Source organism: Corvus moneduloides, chromosome 14 (assembly GCF_009650955.1).
Source record: "Corvus moneduloides isolate bCorMon1 chromosome 14, bCorMon1.pri, whole genome shotgun sequence".
NCBI lineage: Eukaryota > Metazoa > Chordata > Aves > Passeriformes > Corvidae > Corvus > Corvus moneduloides.
In genome coordinates, this window is record NC_045489.1 from 10,953,324 (window position 1) to 10,973,703 (window position 20,380).

The following is a 20,380-nucleotide window of genomic DNA, read 5'->3' on the forward strand; positions in this document are numbered from 1 at the left end:
AGAGGCTGCTGATCCATTTTTACCCTTTGTAAAATTACCACCAATCTTGCTAGGAGAGCTTAACCAAAAATAGATATGCTAAATATATACCATCTCCATATAATCATTTTAAGATGAATGTTTTTGTGACTAAGAACTGCCAGTATTCTTTTCCCAATCATAATTAGGTTGCTTCAGTGATATAAATGGATTCAGTGGAATTATGACAATGTCCTGGAGTAAGGGGACAGAAACTGGCCTACTTTGACTGAATAGAGTCTAAAGAAATGAATGCAGGACAGGATGTCAGAAGCATCAGCTCTGTCACAGATTTCTCAGTCTACAATATTTTAGGCACAGTGCTACAATTAATTAGTGACTCAGGGCTGGATTCTCACCTGAAGCACATAGGGACTGCTCTGGTGGTATCACTGCAGTTACACTAATTTATGCAAGGCTCTGCCCCCCTGCACAACTCTGTCATCCATTTTCTCTTGATATTTCTCTCCCTTAATCTCAGGGCTCCATGTTAAAGGTGTCAATCTGAGAACAGAAGATGAGCTTTTTTGTTCAGTTTGTTGATGCTGCACCTTCCATTAGCCAGACCTTCCCTTCTACCTGACAGGAGCAGTCAGTACTGACGAGTTAGATTTTTTCTTTCTGAAAAGCACTGCCTAGATGCCTCAGAGGGAGATGACTCATTAACATCAAGGCATTTTGGGTGACAGCCTATAAATAAAGCAACAAAGATCCATAGACGCTAAGTAGAAAGTCGAATATACTGAAGTCCTGATGACATTAAAATAGTGTAATATCAGTCTTCCATCCTACTGAGTGCGTCATGTACGGGTAAATCACAGCCCTACTGCACAGGTCAGCTGGTATGTATGGTGAAGGTCTGACTGATAACGGATTTTCACATACTATCATAACAGGGTTCAGCATGGTGTAAAGATGCTGAGACTCTGCAATACTCCAAGGATGACCTTTGTCAGTACAGGTGGTTTTCACAAAACGTATTATATAATCAGTCTCACTTGGAACTTGAAATTTCTGTTCTCCACATCTCGTAGAGGCAGGGGAAGATGAAACGAGAAACTGAAAACTCAATCTCTTGTGCATTTCTCTTGGGCACATCCACTGTCAAATGGCTACATTGGTAATGGCTAAATGTCTTTGAGCACTTTTGTGTGACTTGCCAAAGGAAGACCAAACTAGGAAAAAACTAAAATTAAAGTGATAAACAAGATAGCAATGAATTAATTCCAAAACAGAAGATGCACATTTGTATTGTGAGCATTATCATGGATTTTTAATTTTCAGTGCTTTGTATCAGAGAAGCATTTGGTTTTTTCACAGGCTAATTATTAGAGATGAAATCACATTTTCTTTTTTTTAGCATGAGCTAAAGCCACTTCAGTGCTGGAAGATGACCTGTTTACTGCATGGTTGGTGTGACTGTTGGGAACATCTTCGACAATGTAGAATTGTAGCAGTGCTGGTGCTGTTTCTTTTTGTCTTGGAAACACTTTGAGAATCAAAATGGTGAAAGACAGCTCTTCCCAGAGTTGTCTGTGGATCTCTGCCTGAGATCAGCTTAGTTTGACCCTGATGCCTGTGCCTCCCTTCAGGCAAAATGGACATAATTCCCCTCATTCCTTGCACAGTCCAAAGAATATGGCAGAAAGCAGGACAGATGACTGTTCAAGGGACAGCAATTAAAACAACCAAAGAAATAAAGTTCCTGTAGAAGAAGATGTCGGACCTCTGTGTATTTCAACATGGACTACACCACAGGTAAAGGCAGCAAGCAACATCTGCCCAGGCCAGCAGGAATGGAAGAATCAACTGTATTATTTGAATAATGACCGCAGTCTTGGAATCCTTGCAACTGGAATTATAACAGCTATGTCCCAGTACAGCACTTGAAAGAACTCTGATGTAATAACTCTATGTGGCTTCTCTACAAATTTCTGACACTGGTGTAATTTTGAAGCAGTGAAAGCCATATCTTGTTATTAACCTTCAGCATTCAGGCCAGTTGGCAAATTGGCACAACATGCTATTCCACCACCCTCATGGTAAATACATGTCAGTCTATAATCATATAGAACAGTTAGAACACTTTGATCTTGTCCATATAATAAACCAAAGACAGACAGAAGGTACTTTAAAAATTTCTTCTCCTGATCACATATGGCTGTAGCAAAGACACAACAATGTTGTTTTGATTGGTGTAGCTAAAAATCTGCCAGTATTTCCAGGGTGAAATTCGGCTGATGCTGCCTAAAGAAGGCAGAAGAATCAGAAGCATATTATCTGTATGTTTGTAGTTAGCTGATAGGAAGAGCCTTTACAAAGATGCTCATAAGCAGCAAGGCAAAGCTTAAATGAAAACCATGTCATCTCTGGGAGAGGTACATTGAAATCTGAGCTAACAAAGGAAAATGACTTTTCATGGAAGTTCAATATTGCAGGGTAGAAAGAGGCCAAATATATCTGAAACAGATATCCAGCTAAGGATATTGAAAGGATGGATTGCAACAGAGCCGAACAAAAAGCCAGCCTAAGTTGTGTCCTACAAGTAGTATAGGATTAGCAATATTAAGTGTCTGAACAACTTTCAAGTCATATTGAGCTGCTTTTATTGAGAACCAATTTAAACACAATGAAAACATATCCTGACAGCTGCTTTGGAGTTCTGCAAGAGGATTTTCTGGTTCTCAAGGGATGGCAATTGTCCAACAATAACTTTGGATGTAGGAGTATCTGGAGGTGGTGCAATGAAATTGGTTTATGCCAGTCCACAGGTCAGAGCAGAGATTAGGCTGGACATTGGAAAGGACTACAAGTAATTTGCCAGTCTTTCACCTCACAGAAAGAAACATGATTGCAAGACTTTGCACCTATCAAACTAGGTGGAAGGTGTACTTTTTAGCAGAGAGGGCCAGACATAATTGAAACAATTTATCTAGGAAATGGTAGACTACCCTTAATTTTCAGTCTCTGTGTGAAGCCTGAATTTCAAAACACTCAACAGAAATTGAGTATCAAGCAAAAACTGAAGGATAATAGTTATTTTTTGGTAATGTTTTACAGAAAATCAAACAGCATGAACAACATGGTCTTTTCCACCCTCAAAAAAATCCATGAATGATTCCAGAGCTCAGGCTAGGCTTCCAAACATTGGCAATTCTTAAGGATATGCATGGGTCACACAGTCACCTTTCACCTCTCTTCCTCCAACCATTCTGATTCTTGTCTTTCCCCGGTCTGCCACTTGTAAAATGGAACTTTATACTGTTTGAAGGGCTAGAGATGGGCAGGTAGGAGAAAGTATTATAGAGGTCAACCCTCTTCGGGTTGGGCCACACTGTATCTGGAACAATATATTCAAAAACATTTGCTATTTCTCCCTTTTAAAGTCTGCCAAGATACACTAACTTCTATTTTAAAACCCCCATAAAATTTAATATAATGTATCCCTGTATTTTGAAAGTATTTGAAATTTGCTGGGGAACACAGAAATCCTCAGGACAAGAGCCTATATTCTTCAAGGTGCTACAGAAAGGCGAATTTTCACAGCACTGAGAATGTGGTACAGAGATGGCAAAAAGCAAGGGTCTGAGGCAGGCTGAGAGACTGCTGGTCTCTCAGTTACAAAGCTGTGCTGTTGTCTGACTCCAGATGAGCAGTCTGAGCTTCACCCATTTCATCCTCGTCATTGCACAGAACCTCATGACTTTCTCCATTCACATGTGACAGCTCATTTATTGTGACCTTGTTACTCCTCTTATTATTCATTTGATGTTTTCCTTGCTCACTAAATAAAGCTTTATTTTCAACATGCACAGCAATCACTGATCCTAGGAAGAACATCTCAGGCACAAATGAACATCTATACTTCAGCCTAACACTCGGTATATTGCCAAGACCATCCTGAATCTAGTCTAACACCTAAGAAGAAACATATATTTGAAAGGAGACGTCTGAAGCATCTAGCTATGATGCCTGTTGGTAGTTGTAAAAGCATCCTTTGATAACTCAGAAGACTGTAGGGATGGAGAGGTATTTTCTCTACTGATGGAGGTAAAGAGGTTTCCTTCCAAAAGTGTTCAAAACAGCTTTGGAGGTTATTTATTAGGTTTTTGGTTCCTTATCTAACTGCCCCATGCAGCTGACACAACAGACCCATCTGAGACTGACACTGCTTTTTGAGCTACAATAACATTGTATTAAAACAGAATTAGTTTGCAATATTTTGTTGACTAAAAAATTAGTACATAGCTAACACCTCTCCTAATTATTTGCTTCATTAATGGAAATACAATGTAATACTAAGCTTCAGAGAATATTTTTAATATATAACAAAATACAAGATAAAAATGAGAGCAACTAGGCTTCTGCTGAAACCCAATACGAAGTCAATTCTTATCAAAGCAGGTGCCATATCTGACAGTGTCAGACTAAAATTGCATGCATTAATTTTGGAGTGTGGAATGAATGCAAGGTCTTTGTAACAAACACTGAAAATTATTAGCAGGTCAATATTTTGTTGCTTAAAAATTCATCATGTAGAGGGACATTTTATAAGTCCCTACTTAAAGATTATAACCACACACTTTAGAAATCTGAGCAGAAATTTATACTGTTCCAAGTGCTCTTCTGAATGATGATTTCTAAGAAAAACTGGTGACTTGGACCACTGGCTGTATTCCACAGTATTCAGCAAATCTGTCACTTGCATCTATTCTCTACTGGGATGTGCTACTTATCATCTGAGATTCTGGCTTTGTGAGCTCTATAGGGGGAAAAAAATAGTAGTACATACATTGGTAATGACATGCTCCATTACAGAGCAAAATGTGCAGAGTGCATTCATTTCAAGAAAACGAAATGTAAATGTACAAAGCACATAGGAAATCCATTTCAACTCTTAATCAAATTTAGTGGGATCAAACCTTGATGGTCCTCCAAGGAAGAAGAGAGTTTTTAACCCAGCATGAAAGAATGATGGTCTTTTTTGTTTAAAGATTTTTTTGACAGAGCTTTCTTACTTATCAGTCATTGCATTTGTATTTTTTTGTTTTTTAATATATCTTCCCAACTCTCTCAGAACTGTGGATTCCCTGATTGCATGAGCCTGACAGGTGCTCAGCAGCTCATGTGAGAGTCGTACTTGCCTTCAGTGCATGCCAGGAGGCATCTGCCCTCTTGAAGGACCACTGTTCTCACCGTCGTGCCACCAGGCAGAAACGTCCTTGTCACAGAGAAAATGCATTCCTTATCCTTGGCAACTGAAAGCCAGTTGCTGACAAGCCCATAAAGTGCCATGCTACAGTACCCCTGGTTCATCCCTATCTTGTTTTTAAAATTCCTATTAGCACAGTAACAGCAATCATTTTCTTTCATGACTCCAGCAGAAAACACAGGCAATGCTGATAAAGTCAAGCCTCTATCATACCTGTTGAACAGTCTGAACCTGTCCACTGTGGCTCACAGCTGCAGAGTCCCGTGTCCAGGAGGAAGGTGCCGTGCCCTGAGCACTGCTCCTGGCACACGGGCAGCGCAGTCTCACAGTTGACCCCGCCCCAGCCCGTGGAGCAGTGACATTCCCCTTGGACACACACACCATGGCCAGAGCACATTGGATCCAGGCAGTCCTCTGGAAAGCAGGGAATATACAACTTAGAGCATAAAACTTGCACCTTTACAGTTATTTACTAGTGAAATACAATAGGCATTCAGATTAATTCAATGATTTTTTTGTGCAGATACCCAACTGAAACAATGTTAACAAACCAAAGGGAAAAACAGTCCGTTAACATCTGCGCAAAAGGATAAATCAAAAACAAGAAAAAAAGCAAGCATATAGACTTAGAGGCCACATGAACATCTTGTCATAGATTTTGTCTTATTTTTAAAACACAGATTCCCAGGACAGATTTATTGGTCTAATCTGGTGAAGATTTTGTCTTATTTTTAAAACACAGATTCCCAGGACAGATTTATTGGTCTAATCTGGTGAAGTCTGCGCTTGAGTAGCATGGCTGGGAAAGAGCTGGAGCAATTAAGAGTTACCTCTGTAATTGTGCTTTGTATTTCCATTTGGGTATTTGTGCACTGTGTTTTATTTACATCTGGGAAAAGAAAGATTTATTCTTTCACCTTCCTGTGAAAAGCTATCTCTATAGCTGAAAATCTGCTACAAAAAAAAAAAGGTTATCCACTAAGACTGAGTAGTGAACCTCTAACTCAATGCTTGCTGTAAAAAAACATGTCATACACATAAAAAATATGTGCTGGGCAATTGCAGGTAATGAACAGCTTCATAAAAGTCATAATGTACCGATGAACAATTTGCAAACAAAGAACTAAATTTGTTCTCAATTTGGATTAAACTATTCCTAGTGAAAAATTCAGGAGCTCTGTAGAAGAATTTAAATTGGCTGGTCAGTGCTGTATGAGCAGCATATTCTTTCACAAAGCCTCAGCACTGCTTTAACAAGACAGGTTTTAAGCAGGAAGCTTTCTCTGGAGGCTGCAGGAAGACTGCAGAGCTGAAGGATCCGTGGGGTCTGAGCATGGGAAACAATTAGCCAGAAGCCCATCCATGTTATATCATGCTTCAGACTGATGTTTAAGAGGCACTGTGAAAGTTCTGCTATGTATTTCTCAAGTACCAGCACAAGTACTGGTTTAATAATTAAATTGTAAACTTAACAAACAGTATCCTGTGCTACGTGAATGAAGAGATGTTTTCTGCTTCAGGAAGGGAAGGCTAAATACTTCAGACATAGAGATTAATGGCCTCCAATTTACAGGACCTTTCAACCTAAAAATAAAGAAGTAAAGCTTTATCTTTTGAACTGCTATGCCACCAATTCAACATCTTATTTCAGGATTTATTTTGTATCCTTTTCAGGCTTCCAAGCTTGTGGACAGCACAGTTTAATTCTGAGAGAGGGAATCAGTGTTTCTGGACAATGCACATCTTGCTAAGCATACGACAAAAATACACAGCAATTTTCTCTCATCCTGAGACAGCTCTTTATTTTGCTGATATTTTAAAATTAATCGGGTGACTCCATTTCAGGAATGATAATCCGGCAGGACAAATTCAAAGGACCCCTACAGCAATGAATACATGCAGTTACTGGTGCTCCCTGCATAGTACATCTGTTGCTATGTCTGTTAACAGCAGTGCTATAAGACTAAATCATGTTTACATATAATAAAATAATCTTAATTCCTGAAAGAATTCCCTAACTACTGCACAAGTTATGTTTTACAATATAAATGGAACAATCATGTCAAGGACACACTGTTATGATAAAAATCCACCGTACTTGGCTACACAGGTTGGTTTCATCCACCGTATTTCTACATTATTCCACCTTTTTTTTTTTAAATTTAAATAAGTATCTTACTATAAAACTCCAATGTTTTCCCACTCTTGGTTTCAATAGCTGTCAGTATATTTATGTCTTTTTTTTCCCCCAACCATTTTGCAGGATCTCATTATGGCAAGAAACAAAGCAACTAAAAACAGCAGTCAGCCTCTCACCAGCTACAGGCTTGTTCAGCATCATGGCCTCACTGAGGAATCTGTGTATTACTTGCTTTTTCCCATTTGGGTTTTCTTGGTTTCTGAAACTACCAACAACTGACTATGTCAGAAGCATTCTCTTGATCCTCCCTTTAAAAACCATTCCAGATATGTCAAATCTATCAAATCCATCCTGGACATTTTTCTGACTAGAGAATTCAAGCAACATAAAAAGCCTCCTGTGTGTGCTACTCAAAAGAATTACCGAAAATCTCTGTAGCAGGAAGCACAAAGTATGCTGTCACTAGCTCCAGGCGAAGGGGACTAGTGAAAAATCATCAAATCAGGGCAAGCACGAGGACGAGTTCTGCTTTCTGAGGCTATGCACAAGGGAAGAAAGTCAAAGCTGATGAGCTATCTCAGACATGCTGAGGGAAATAACAACTGCTTTTGTCTATAGATGAGGGCAGAGACACATCAGTACCATAACCAGCAAAAATACAAGAACTTGTTCTCACAAAATTTCCCACTTTTTGTTAGTCAAGCCTTAAAGGATGCCAGTTTAGTGCCGTGAGCAAAGGCTCCCAGTAAAAATGACATATGACAACAGAATTACACAATATGTGCTGGTAAACTGAACCTGTTTGATGCCCTTTTGGCTTTACATTGTCAGAAGAATATAAGATGTAACAGAATGAAAAAGGGAAAAGCTGATTATGATCATCTGATTGCTTTGGAGAACTACCACATCATGTTTTGCTTAAATGATCTTCTGACTGCCTTACCCTGAGCTTTTGGCCAAATAAAAATAAATAATTTTATCTTTTCAAATGAAAATGTGAACTTTATGTGATCGGTCCACTGGACTGTTACCAAGACCTGAATACCTTTACCTTTGAAAATTTTCTATCCTAACATTACTTTCTATGAGACAGTAGTTTTGAGCAAAACAGTACTGCTTCACAGAAAGCTGATCACATCTGTGTGAGTTTTTAACTACCTTAAAACAGGTGGAAATTAAAGACAAACATCAACCCTCGGGACTATAGAGAAGGAAACTTCACAAACCTTCCTCACAAATCTCTCCTTTGTATCCAGGGACACAGATGCAGACACCCATGATACAAGTACCATGGCCAAAGCAGGTTGGATCAATACACTGCTCTTCTGGAACATCACACTCTGGTCCTTTCCAGCCATTTCGACACACACAGTGACCTTTCTCATATTCTCCATTTCCGCTGCACAGCACTGGACAGGAATCTGAAGAAGGCAGATTGACCTTTTTAATGTATTTACATACTTACATAGATTAACATTTATTGCATTTATCGTTCTGTAAAATTGCTTTTCCACTCCAGCTCCTCAATTCTTCATGTGGTTCAGGGGTTGTGACAGACTGAAATCTTTGAACTAGGTAGTGCAGCAGTAATACAATGTCCTTGTCTCCTCAGTCTGCCTCTCTTGTATGCCTTAATCTTGACCAGAAATGGGATATCATAGAAGATAAAAACACTCTCTCCCCTTGATTGGCCTCTGTGGAAAATTTGCTGTGATGCATGATTTTCAGTAAGATTAATATTTCCTTCCTGTGAACTGAAGCAGGATCCTGCCCTTTTCTTTTTTCTTCTAAGAAGACATAATATCACTGAAGTTGTAGCCATTACTGATCTGTATGTAAACCAGCAATGTGGAAGCTTACTTTTACAATCCAGTATCAATTTCTGAGCCAACTGAGTCTTAAAAAAAATAAACCCTAGATTTGAGGAGACATTGGAAAACCATGAGAACTTCGGGACATCATATGCAGCGGATGATGGATAATACTGACATAAATAGCTGAAGCAGAAGCAAGCTCACTTAACAGATTTTTTTGCTTTAATGCTGGAAAACAGTCTCTAAGCTGCTTTAGGTTTCTTATCTACACCCTATTCTAGTTAGGACCACAGAAGCATTTGACTTACTTGTGTTTTCTCCTAAGTGAAACTGTTTGTCACTTTTAAATAACAAAACATTATGCTAAGCTAACACACCTATTAAAAATGTATTTTACAACTACAGACAGGATGGAAATGGGGATGGAGGAACCTATTAAATCTGAAAGTCAGGGAGGGAGAAGTGGTTGATCCGAGTTAACTCACGTACAGCATAAAGAAACTTTCCACATGTGTGCTTGTACTGTATCTGCCATCTGGCTGGAAAAAGGCATTTAATCTCCTTTAATCAGTTTGAATCTTTGCAAGCCCAGCAGTCACACACCACAATCATGATCCCTGTCATGCACCTTGGGTCAGTTAATATGAGATTACCTTTTGCACAATCAGGACCAAGGAATCCTGGGAAGCAGTGGCAGTGGCCTGAGATACATTCTCCATTCCCATTGCAATTAGTAGAGCAGTCATCCAGGATTTCTGTTTATTCAGGCAATTGTGCACAAAGGAAAACATAAATTGGTTGAATTTGAAATGAATGGCATCTTCACCTCACTCTGCAGGACACATCTCAACATACAAATAGGTGCAGAAGCAGTAAAAAGACCATTTTCATTCATAGGGAGCATAAAACAAAATTCCTGTTCAAGCAGCTTACAAATATTTATTAGATTTTGTCTTGACAGCTTTGAGATAACAGGTGCACCATTTATATTACACCAAAAAGCTTTTAAAGTAAGTGTTCATGTAAAATTTACCACCATTAAAAGCATTGCAGGAACCTGAGAACTTGCTGAAAAATGTACACCTTAAACACTTTCTTTTATTGCTGAAGTAATTTGTTTGAAACCTGTTTATAGAGTAAATTGCCTTCTACGGTGTTCATTTGAACCATGTGGAATTGAATTCCTTGGAGAAGGGCAGGATTTCCACTTCTATACAATCAGATAAACAAAAAAATACTCTTTTGTACAGTGATGAAATTCAATGTGATAAAGAACTAAGAACAAGATTTGAAGAAAAAACCTCCACCTTCAGTTCTGATCTTAAACTTGCCCATGTTTTATCACACAGCTTTGGATATTAAGCCACTTAAGCTCACATATCTGAGGACAAGCTCCTATCTCTACATGGATTAGCTGGTTCCAATTTACATATATATTTCCTACAGGAATGCAGTGGATTCACTGATTTATATGGATTTTCCATAAAGAATATGAAGCAGAATCAAGCTAAGATGATCGATCCTGTGCGGAGCAGGTCACTGTCAGACCAGCTCCAGGACTGAGGGACTCTGCAGCCCATGCAGGTGCTGGATGGGAGAGGGGCTCAAGCCAGGGGAACTGGGACTGTTCAATGGCCACATGCACTAATAGATGTGGGGAAGTACCTCTGGCTATAGGAAAATGGGAAACTTGATGCCTTTCCCACAAAATATTTGAGGAAAAAGAAGAAAACCCAGATCCTACCATTAATAAAAATGACTGACGTAAGTGTATTTTGATCTTGTTTATGGCCACTTAAAAAGATAAGGATTGGTTTCTCTTGAAAACTCCTATGGTTATTTGAAAACATTCTTTTCAGGCTATCAGTTTATATTAAAGAACAGACATTTGATGTGCCTCTGTTCATCAGGTATCCACAACCTGTACACAGATGTCTGTTTCAAAGTGAAAAAAGCAGCACATTTTTAGAAGGAAGTTTTCTTCACAGAAATGCTGCTCGTTATTAATTTTTTCATATTACTGCTCATTATCAACTCTTGTCTTGCTCTATGTGTGCACTTGCCTGCCTTCCCAGTTTTCCAAGAATCACATGGCAAATGATCCCTACATTGATGTGAAAGGAAGAATTAATGGTTGGATAAGTTACTTCCCCTTAATGCAATGTCCAGTTTGGGCTGCCCTTTATTTAGTTAACGGAAGTACTTGAAGCATGCCACGTTCTGCGTGCAATTTACCCTTCTCAGGAAAGTCTGAACAGAACTTCAGCTAAAGTGCCAGCAAAATCAATTTTGTACATAACTAACATGGAGCATCTTGAAATACAATCTAACAGATGCTGATGAGGGGCATGGCTGGTTCACAGAAGCATTTGGCAGAGATGCATCCAAGCTCTTGCTCTGTTCTCAGGGTTTCTGGTCCTGGCTGATTCCTTTGTTGGCAGAGATGTCCAATATGACTCTAAACCAGTCTGGGTAAGAAGAATGCCCCAAGGATTTATTTATTTATTTATTTATTTATTTATTTTCCTGTGGAAACTCCCAAAGAAACAGTCAAGTTATGATGCACAGCAAACTAGGGAAGAAGATACACAGGTTATGAAAACACAATAGCTGGCAGTATTTTCAAATGCACCAGCAGTAGATTCTTGCAGCAGCATGAACAGACTTTTCCCCAAAAATATCTTCCTGCAGCCATTTTGAAGATGAAGTACAAGGACTCCTGCCCGCACTGTGGCTCACACGCTTCCCTCTTTCACAGTCTCTTCTTTTTTATCACATGTAACATGAATTAGACTCCGGCGATTAATTTCTTTTTGGTTTTGGGGGGAGGGGAAGGGGAGGAGTAGAAATTATGCTACTAAATGAAATATTATTTAAACCCTCATTTATAAACCCTGCTGTCTTACAATAAAAGTAAACAAGGGATCAGGAGTTTGGATACTGGTCTGGGCTGGAGTTTGGCCTGGTTCTATGGTCTTTGTAGAGCATCTGCAAAGATGGTTCATAAATTGCTTGAATCTTATTTTCTCAGACGGAATTGAATAATGGCATATTTTCTTGCAGAAGATCAACTTTTTTGAACGGAGCAAATATGAAATTTTACACCAGAACCAGTCATTACAACTCTATCTTAATTTCTAATTTTTTTCTTTTAAGCAAGTCCTTCAGAATCTTGATATTTGAATCATACTGTCCTGCTCTGCAAGGTTTTTACCACAAAGTAAAAATAGTATCCACTTTTTCTGAACAGCAGATGGCACGTCCATTACTAGTAAAGACATCTTGCTAAACATATGGTAGAACAGGTTAACTAAAGGGTATCGTGGTTAAAGTCTTGCAGCAAACCGAGACTGTCATAAATACAACACTTCACCTAAATTTAAATTCCAAAAAAGCCCTATGTGTGAGGACTGCTCACTCACAACACCTACATCTGCAAACATTTGCCCACCTATACGTGTTAAAAAGGCAGGAGGGATCTCATATGCAACCAAGATGCTGCCTCTTGTACTTGCCCTCTGTATTCCAAACAAAATGATGCATTCGAATAACTGCATAAAACAACACCAGCCATCCATCAAACAACACTCAAAAACAAATCCACAAAAGATTTTCCAACTGACTAAAACACTGGAAATAAGAACTTAAAGCCTGCATAATTGTTGTAGGATTTATGGTTCCCATGTAAGTAGAGAGGGCGGACATAATCTCTTTTACTTGGAACAAGATAAAACCAGAAATTACTCAAGAATTTAAGCTATCATATAAAAATCTTAACACATGAGAACTTCACACTTAATTAATTTGATAATATCTATCTTTAATATACAAATGTTGCTATTTGTCTAATATTGGCTTAAACATGAAGTTGCTCCACTGAGGTTAATTAAACTAAGCTGAAATAAAACATATTTAAGAGAATACTTAAGAGGAGCTGGAATACATCAAATACATCTTTGAAATGTTATAATCAGAATAACAATTACATTGTGATTGTTCTTACCAATAGCTGTAGTTAGTACAAACACTTGCTCTACTTTCTTTCCGTCATTGTAGAATGCCATATGCCAAGCTCCTTGATCCATATACTCGATGAAACCTGTCTCTTGCAGTGAAGTTAAGATCAGGTTCCTGGGAGCTTGCTGAGGCTCCTCTGAGTTTTTTGGTTCCTGTTTAATTAACTGTTTTCCATCCATCAGTTTTACAAAATCAAACTGAAATAATAATGAGCAAAAATTAACCGTCTAGCAAATATTCATGAATCTACTCTGCATGCCTCCTTCAAACATGAATAAACAGTTGAAATCTTAAGAGGAATTGCCTAAGTATACACCAATGTGGACAGCAATTGCATAACCTAGTCAATTTAGCTTCAGCTTGTATATAAAAAGCATTATGGTAGATCAGAAATCTGGCATCAAAACTGGCATAGCTGTTTGCTATGGCAGGGTAAAAACACACTTGCTTCACTAGATACAGCAGACTTACTCCAAAAAACACATCTATTTAATGGGAGTAATTCCAAAATTCCCAAGGAGTAGCGCCTGTGCTACGCAGCTATTCATCTCAAATGCCAAGAGCAGATTAAAAACCTGTTGTTCTATACCAGATTTTTAAATCCTTGCCCCTTAATATCAATATCAGATATCAAAACCTAAATACACTTTTTCTTTAAGTAATACAAGTAAGTATATATTTTTTACAGGACAGTTCTTAATACCTAACCAGGTTGATGCTGACAACTCCAATGCCTGTTAACCTCAAAGCACCAGAGATTTCTATGAATCCCTGTTCAAGAAATACATATATTTCTCTAGGTTTTTTAGGCGTTCTGATTTCCATTAAAGTTCATTGTCAGCTCAACTGAGGATCCAGCTTCAATTAAAGTCAGTGACAGCTAAAAGTGCTTATTTCTAATATCAAAACTGTAGTAAAAATTTCTTGAGGTTAGAGCAGATGATCTCCAGTGGTCCATTATAAACAATCTTTCCATGATTCCATGTATATTTATCACACTCTGTGGAGTGTGATCCTGATATAAAGAAAGATGAAAAATTTATTATCCATAGAAATGACAGCTTCATATGCCAAATACATTAAACCTAAAAAAAAAAAAAGTTGAATGTGACCAGCAATATTGCATATGACTGCTTAGCTAGGTTTTCTCTTGCAAAATCCCCAGGAGTAAGCACTCAAAAATAATTTTGATCTTAGAAACCAGAGACAGCTTTTTTCTTTTCTACTAACTTTTTATACTGACTGTACAATCTGTTTGTTTCAAGGGAATCATAAAAAGGTTAAAGCATTTTCAAGTGAACTGGAATTTCATCCCTTGCATAGAAGATGCTGGATCTATGCAGCAGGACAGTGTGTACCTGTCCAGCCTCCCAGACAGTCACATCCCTGAGGTCACAGCTGCTGATCTGTCTGTTATGACACTTTCCCTTCCTCTGAGAGAGCACAGTTTGAGGTATTGCCAGAGCTCAGTAAAAGAAAAGGATAACCAGACTGTGGTTACAGCCAGGTCCTTTCTCCTTCTCTTCTTTGAAAGCGTGTTGTGAACGCTCCCATCCGCTGCTGTTTGAAAATGTAAGTGTGATAGAATCAGGACCATTTCCAATTACCTGAGTGTGAGTAGGTGGGATGTTTCTTCTGCCATAAATTCCCAGCAGAGAATCCTTCGCCAGTGAAATGTTAAATTTCAGGTACACAGGGTGATGTATGGTAATTTGGAAGCGCCAGAATAAACCAGGTGGGATGGTCTGCATAACTTGTGCTCCAATCTCTACTTCTCCTGTGTCTATGGCCCGGCCCTTCTGAAATACTAATTTTCCAGAAACAAACAAAACAGTCAATTGCGAATTTACACTAGGTGAAGAGAGAAGTTGCAAGGTATAAACATGCCTTAGATATATTGGAATATACAAAAATCAACTTCTAACGCTGATAACTGCATTTTTTATTCAACAAGTTGGAAAACACAAACAAACATACAACATATTTCCAACAACAGGTGTCATGGGGTATTTTTGCTCTGGAAATCTTGTAACACTGTACTGATTATGAAAAGGAGGAACTGCTGCTGCTGCATAAACCACGGTCTTTGCACATCAACTATGCAAACAAAACACATTCAACTGCGAATGCACAGAGTGAGGACAGAGGGAAATTCTACCTCTGGCACATATTTCAGAGTGCTGCCGAAGGGGCATTGCATAAGCTACACAAATGGACCCCAGAGAGGACAGAAAATCCATCAAACCTGGTAGTTCAGAGCCCCCGTCCAAAGCCCGGATTTCTATTAATCACCATTCCTAATGGTTTTATTATGGTAGTGTTAATCTAGTCCTGGAGAAATAAAGAACATCTGTTCTGGCTTGGTCTTTGTTCATGAAAATGTAATAGGGGCATGAGGACAGGGAAAGGCACTCTGAAGACAAAACTGGCATAATTTCATAATGCCAAACAATAAATTTGCAGACATCTGCAATATGTGACTTCACACATGGGTGTGAGAGCACTGAAATAGAAAGGGAAATGGAATGCATAAGGAAGACTTCGCCAAACTGAATTGGAGCTGGCTTGCTTTGCTGGCTTATATCACCATCTTTATGTTTTTTACTGCCTGTCTGTGATCAGCATCGTGACATGCTGCAAATCACAGACCCAATCCTGCAAACATTTGAGCTAATTCCATTGAAAGGTTTGTAAAACTCTACTGACATTTCCATGCTTTGAACTAGAATAAGCAGGGTAGTGTGTGGCATTAGAGGATGAGTCAAGAGAAGATTGAATTCAGCAGCCACATCCATCTCTGTTTCATTTCATTCCAGAATCACAGTGAAAAATAACGAGGAGCGAAGTGACTGGAGCCTCATCTTTTACAATAAATGCATATAAATATCTAATCCAACAAAATGTACGTGAAATTTTATAAATCACCCCTGGAAATGAAAACAGCAGTACCAAAGCTAGGGCCAGCTTTTGCTTGAGTGTGTTAACAACAAAGACCCTCAGTGGGACTGTACACGGGCTTCAACTAGCGTAGGAAGTACTTAGCATTCTTAATGAATAGAGATTTAATTTACAAGGCAGGAGCGAATTCTCAGGGTACCAGATCTTCCAGTTTTACAGCTGCTTTGTGTCACCAAACCCACAGCAAGAATGAGGAGCTAGCTTATAACACCTCATCACATAAATACATCTATTTTTAGATCAGAAGCTTGTAATCTAGTACTCTAAAAATACACCACTTAGTTTAAGAGTTAAAATATTTCCAAATTGCTGCTTTAACGATGTTCAAGGTGAGACTACTTCTGCCCAATTTGCTTCACAGAAAAAATCTTGAATGTTGAGTTTTGAAAGAGAATTAAACTTCCTCTGTTGGACAAGGAAAGTGGATCCCTTCCCAACCCAACACAAAAAAAGATCCTACTTGGCTTATGTAAATTTAAAAACCTTCTCCCCTATTTCCAATACTCTAGAGATATTCAATCTTAATGATCCTTTGCAAGCAGTTACTGTGAGTTAAGTAAAACACTATGGAACTTTTTGGTGATATCGACACACGGTAATTAATATGATTCAGTTACAAGACAGTAGAGCACTAAGTAAAAAGCCAGGGACACAGTATGATCTTTGACATTAAAGGCGTTATTGGTCAGTGTTCAAGGTCTTTAACATACAGTAGCTACTTATTTTTTGAAGTGAGAAGGTCTGCTTCTTTGTTGAAAAGAAAAAGTGTTGTGTCTTCAGTTTGGGTGAATTCTCACTAACTGATATTACCAAATGATGCTGAATATCATATTATCAAATTATGCTGAATATCATATTAGTGTTGCTACGTACCTCGGGAGTTTTTCCACATTTGGCTGAAAATACCTTTGCTCTAGCAACAATTTAATATAAGCTTTAAAAAAACCAGATGCACTTAGATGTCCATTTATCTCATCCCACAGGAAAGAAGTGCATGCTGCTGTTCACAATGCTAACAGGAAAATATACATACTATCTACCCCTACTGATAGGACACAGTTGCAGAATCTCTACCTTTCAAATGCTAATTTTTCAGACAACCACAGAGCATGGAAAGGCCACTGGAGGGGCCATGTCTGAAATGCATATTTTCATATTCACTGAGCCACTCTGCTTTCTTTACAGAAAAAGAATTTAGCTTTGCTTCTGTGTTTAGTTGATCTAAGCAGGTATTTGGCTGTACAAAAAAGGCACCTGAAGACACACCCCTCACAGACTATCCTTGTCTACTTTCTTGCTCTCTCTTGAAGAAGTCCAAAATAAGGTTTAAAATTACAGTGCTGCAATACAATTCTGCTCTTGTAAAAACACTTTTTTTATGATGAAGTATAATTTAATTATCTATATTCAATTCCTTGTACAGCTCGCAATCTTGCCAACTAGGGTATTAATTCTTCCCTATGCTTTCTAAGCAGGGTTTCCTCAAAAGTCTAAAGCAGAAGATAGATTCTTAATCACAGGTTTCTCTCAGCTTCAAGAAAGAAAAACTCTGAACAGCGTGGTGCCAATTACCTCCACAAGAATGTATCCATATGCTTATTATTAATGATCCTGAAACAATCAATTTCCTAGTACTCCCCTGGTAAATAGCAGCATCAATAGGATATCTGACTTTTTAATCACATAACTACATATTAAAATGTTAACTCGTAGCCATGGGTCAGTGTGTTATAAAGTGATTTCTTGAAGAAATCTGACTTGCTGGTTTACAAACTTCATTTTCATTAAAAGATTAGTTAAAATTTACGCTTTCCAAGTCTGGAAAAGCATTCTGTGCTACTGCATTGAGTTGCGAAGATGTGAGGTCACAGTATCTGACAGCAGTTATTTATCCCTGTGAAATTACATCAGAGGCTTCAAGTTTACAGCCAGTGCATCGACTTTCTGTAGTATCCTGCTGTAGGGAAAGGCCTGTTTCCAAGTGCTCCTTTTCATCACTTCTAGAGGGAGAATTTGTTATGAGGACTGGGAGTAAAATTACTGATATATATTAAAAGTGATGTAAAGAAAGAAAATGAGCAAAGACTAGCCAGAGCCAGACTATGCATGTACTAATTCTGCATGATTTTTCTTGTGTTTTTCCAAATGTGTACTCCTTGCTAGCTTTAACTCTGGATTACATGTTACCCCCAAAAGGTGAAAGGGGACAAGTAAACAACAGAGTAGGTCTGTTCATGACTGACCTCTGAAACTGCTGGGTATGCCCTCAATGAAATGGCTCTGCTATCACAGGACTGTTCTTTAGTGTTGTGGGGTAGTTGTATAGCTACACTAAAAACTGGGATTCCCAGGAGCAAGGCAGGGGGTTTGGGTTTTTACCTACTACACTGAGTCTTTATTGACTTGCATATTCTTTTCTCTGTTTCCAACCATCTAATTTTTAAAGATTTTTGATATTTTTGATGTTTTTTTCTACACATCCTTCTTTGGAAGCCAAATGCATTGGAAAAGCTTTTATTAAATCTGTAATATATTGACATAATGATTTAATGCAGTTGAGAAGAACTATTTGAGATATTTTCCATGGTGCACCAGGACAAAAAATACAGAAGTGTATAAAACATTTACTGCAATTCACTACCAATCCATTCTAAGGGATGAAATAATGGAAAACAACATCATTGTCTCCTTACACGTATTTCTATTGTTCATTTATCTAATATGATCTCTACCCTGTTGTGCCACACTGATTTGCAAGATTATTGATGTGCAATGCAATCCTCCTTCTGGAGGGACTGGTACAACAATGTCCCACTTTGCTGCCTATTTTCAGTCATGGATCTTACCCAGAACATGAAAAATCAGATTCCTGCTCTGCTCTAAAATTGGAAAGCTCTGGAAGTCCCCTATCATTGCAGAGCTACCAGTACAATTTTACTTTCCTCCTAACAACTGGAAAGATTAGGTTTCATATTCCACTCCCATTCACTTTGATCTGATCTGATTTATCCACTTTTTCTGAGTACCATAAAAAGAAATGGGAAGGCCATCTGCTTTTTCTGGTCAGAAAGCATTGTGACAGTGGTTGATGGGAAGCATGGGCCAGAGCTTGTGACTAATACTGGAGCAGGTGATCTAACAACATTAAATGACAGGACTTAAGAGGATGGAATCACACATCTCAGACAGTTCCTTCTCTCCATTGCACACCCTGGCTGCACAGCCCACTCCTTTCCTGTCCTAGCTCTGGTGCTTCAAGAGTCTGGTTCAGCCACTTGTGTGGCAGAAGATGATTTGCATCATGGCTTTAACAAAGCCATTTTCTGCTGCCATGGAGGACTGACGTGGCCTGGTTGTGCAGGAGGCAACCCCTGCAGTGGGCACAAGGCCACAGGGAGCGGCAGAGGGAGGAGGGAGGGCAGAGCAGGGCTGTACCCCCGGCAGCAGGGAGCTGACAGACTGGCTCAGGCGTTTTGTGAAGCCGTGGTAGATTCCTGGGAGCTGATTCACTGTGACTGGGTCAGCCAGGACGTGACAGGATGCTGTACTTTATCTTATGCCTTCAAGAACTGATGTCTTGAAAAGCTTTAAGATTTCTACTCTTCTGCACATTCTGACCTGTCAGCACACAGGGGTTCACTTTGCCTGAGACTGACTTTGGTCTGCAGGACAGGCACAGCTCCAAGCCCTCTGCACCACAGGGAACAAGGCAAATGTGGTCTCCCCTCCCTTAAGACAGAAGCCAAACACTCTCTTCTCCCACTGTGCTACTGAACCTTCCTTTTCTAATGCACTGGTTGCTAATTTCAGTGAGAGTTCTGCTAAAGGAACTTACCTGGTTATGGGCTTTTCATATCTGTTTTAAAATTATACAAGAGAAGATAGAAACTGGACTCAAAATACTGTCAACATGTAGAAAATACAGGCTCTGAACAGCACTAATGTTTAACTATTCATTGTCCATCTGGCTTCTCATTTACACATACCTTTTTTTTCTGTTTTATCCAAAGCTTTTCCTCCGATTGGTGAGTAAGTAGTATCCATGGATTCTGTTCCTTTATTTCCTTTGCTAACTCCATTTTCATAGAGCTGCCCTTCCACAGGCTGTAGTTGCCAGGTTAAACCAAACAAGTGTACTGCTGCAAAAAAATGAAGACCAATTAATTGATGTCTAAACTACATCACCTTCAGTGAGACTATGAAAGAATGATACGACCCAGT

General features: G+C 38.8%; 1 protein-coding gene across 8 annotated transcripts in view; it reads right to left on the minus strand.

Moving 5' to 3' along the window:
* Window positions 1-20,380, minus strand: part of TENM1 (teneurin transmembrane protein 1) — an 829,655-nt gene that overhangs the window by 114,392 nt on the left and 694,883 nt on the right. For 7 of the 8 annotated variants that reach the window (XM_032123523.1, XM_032123524.1, XM_032123529.1 and 4 more), the window contains 6 exons: window positions 20,146-20,298; window positions 14,809-15,008; window positions 13,188-13,398; window positions 9,838-9,939; window positions 8,597-8,791; window positions 5,444-5,644 (listed from right to left, as the gene is read on the minus strand). In XM_032123523.1, the coding sequence (XP_031979414.1) occupies window positions 5,444-5,644; window positions 8,597-8,791; window positions 9,838-9,939; window positions 13,188-13,398; window positions 14,809-15,008; window positions 20,146-20,298 (1,062 nt within the window). The remainder of the gene's footprint in view (window positions 1-5,443; window positions 5,645-8,596; window positions 8,792-9,837; window positions 9,940-13,187; window positions 13,399-14,808; window positions 15,009-20,145; window positions 20,299-20,380) is intronic. The other variant, XM_032123527.1, reaches the window with a different exon arrangement.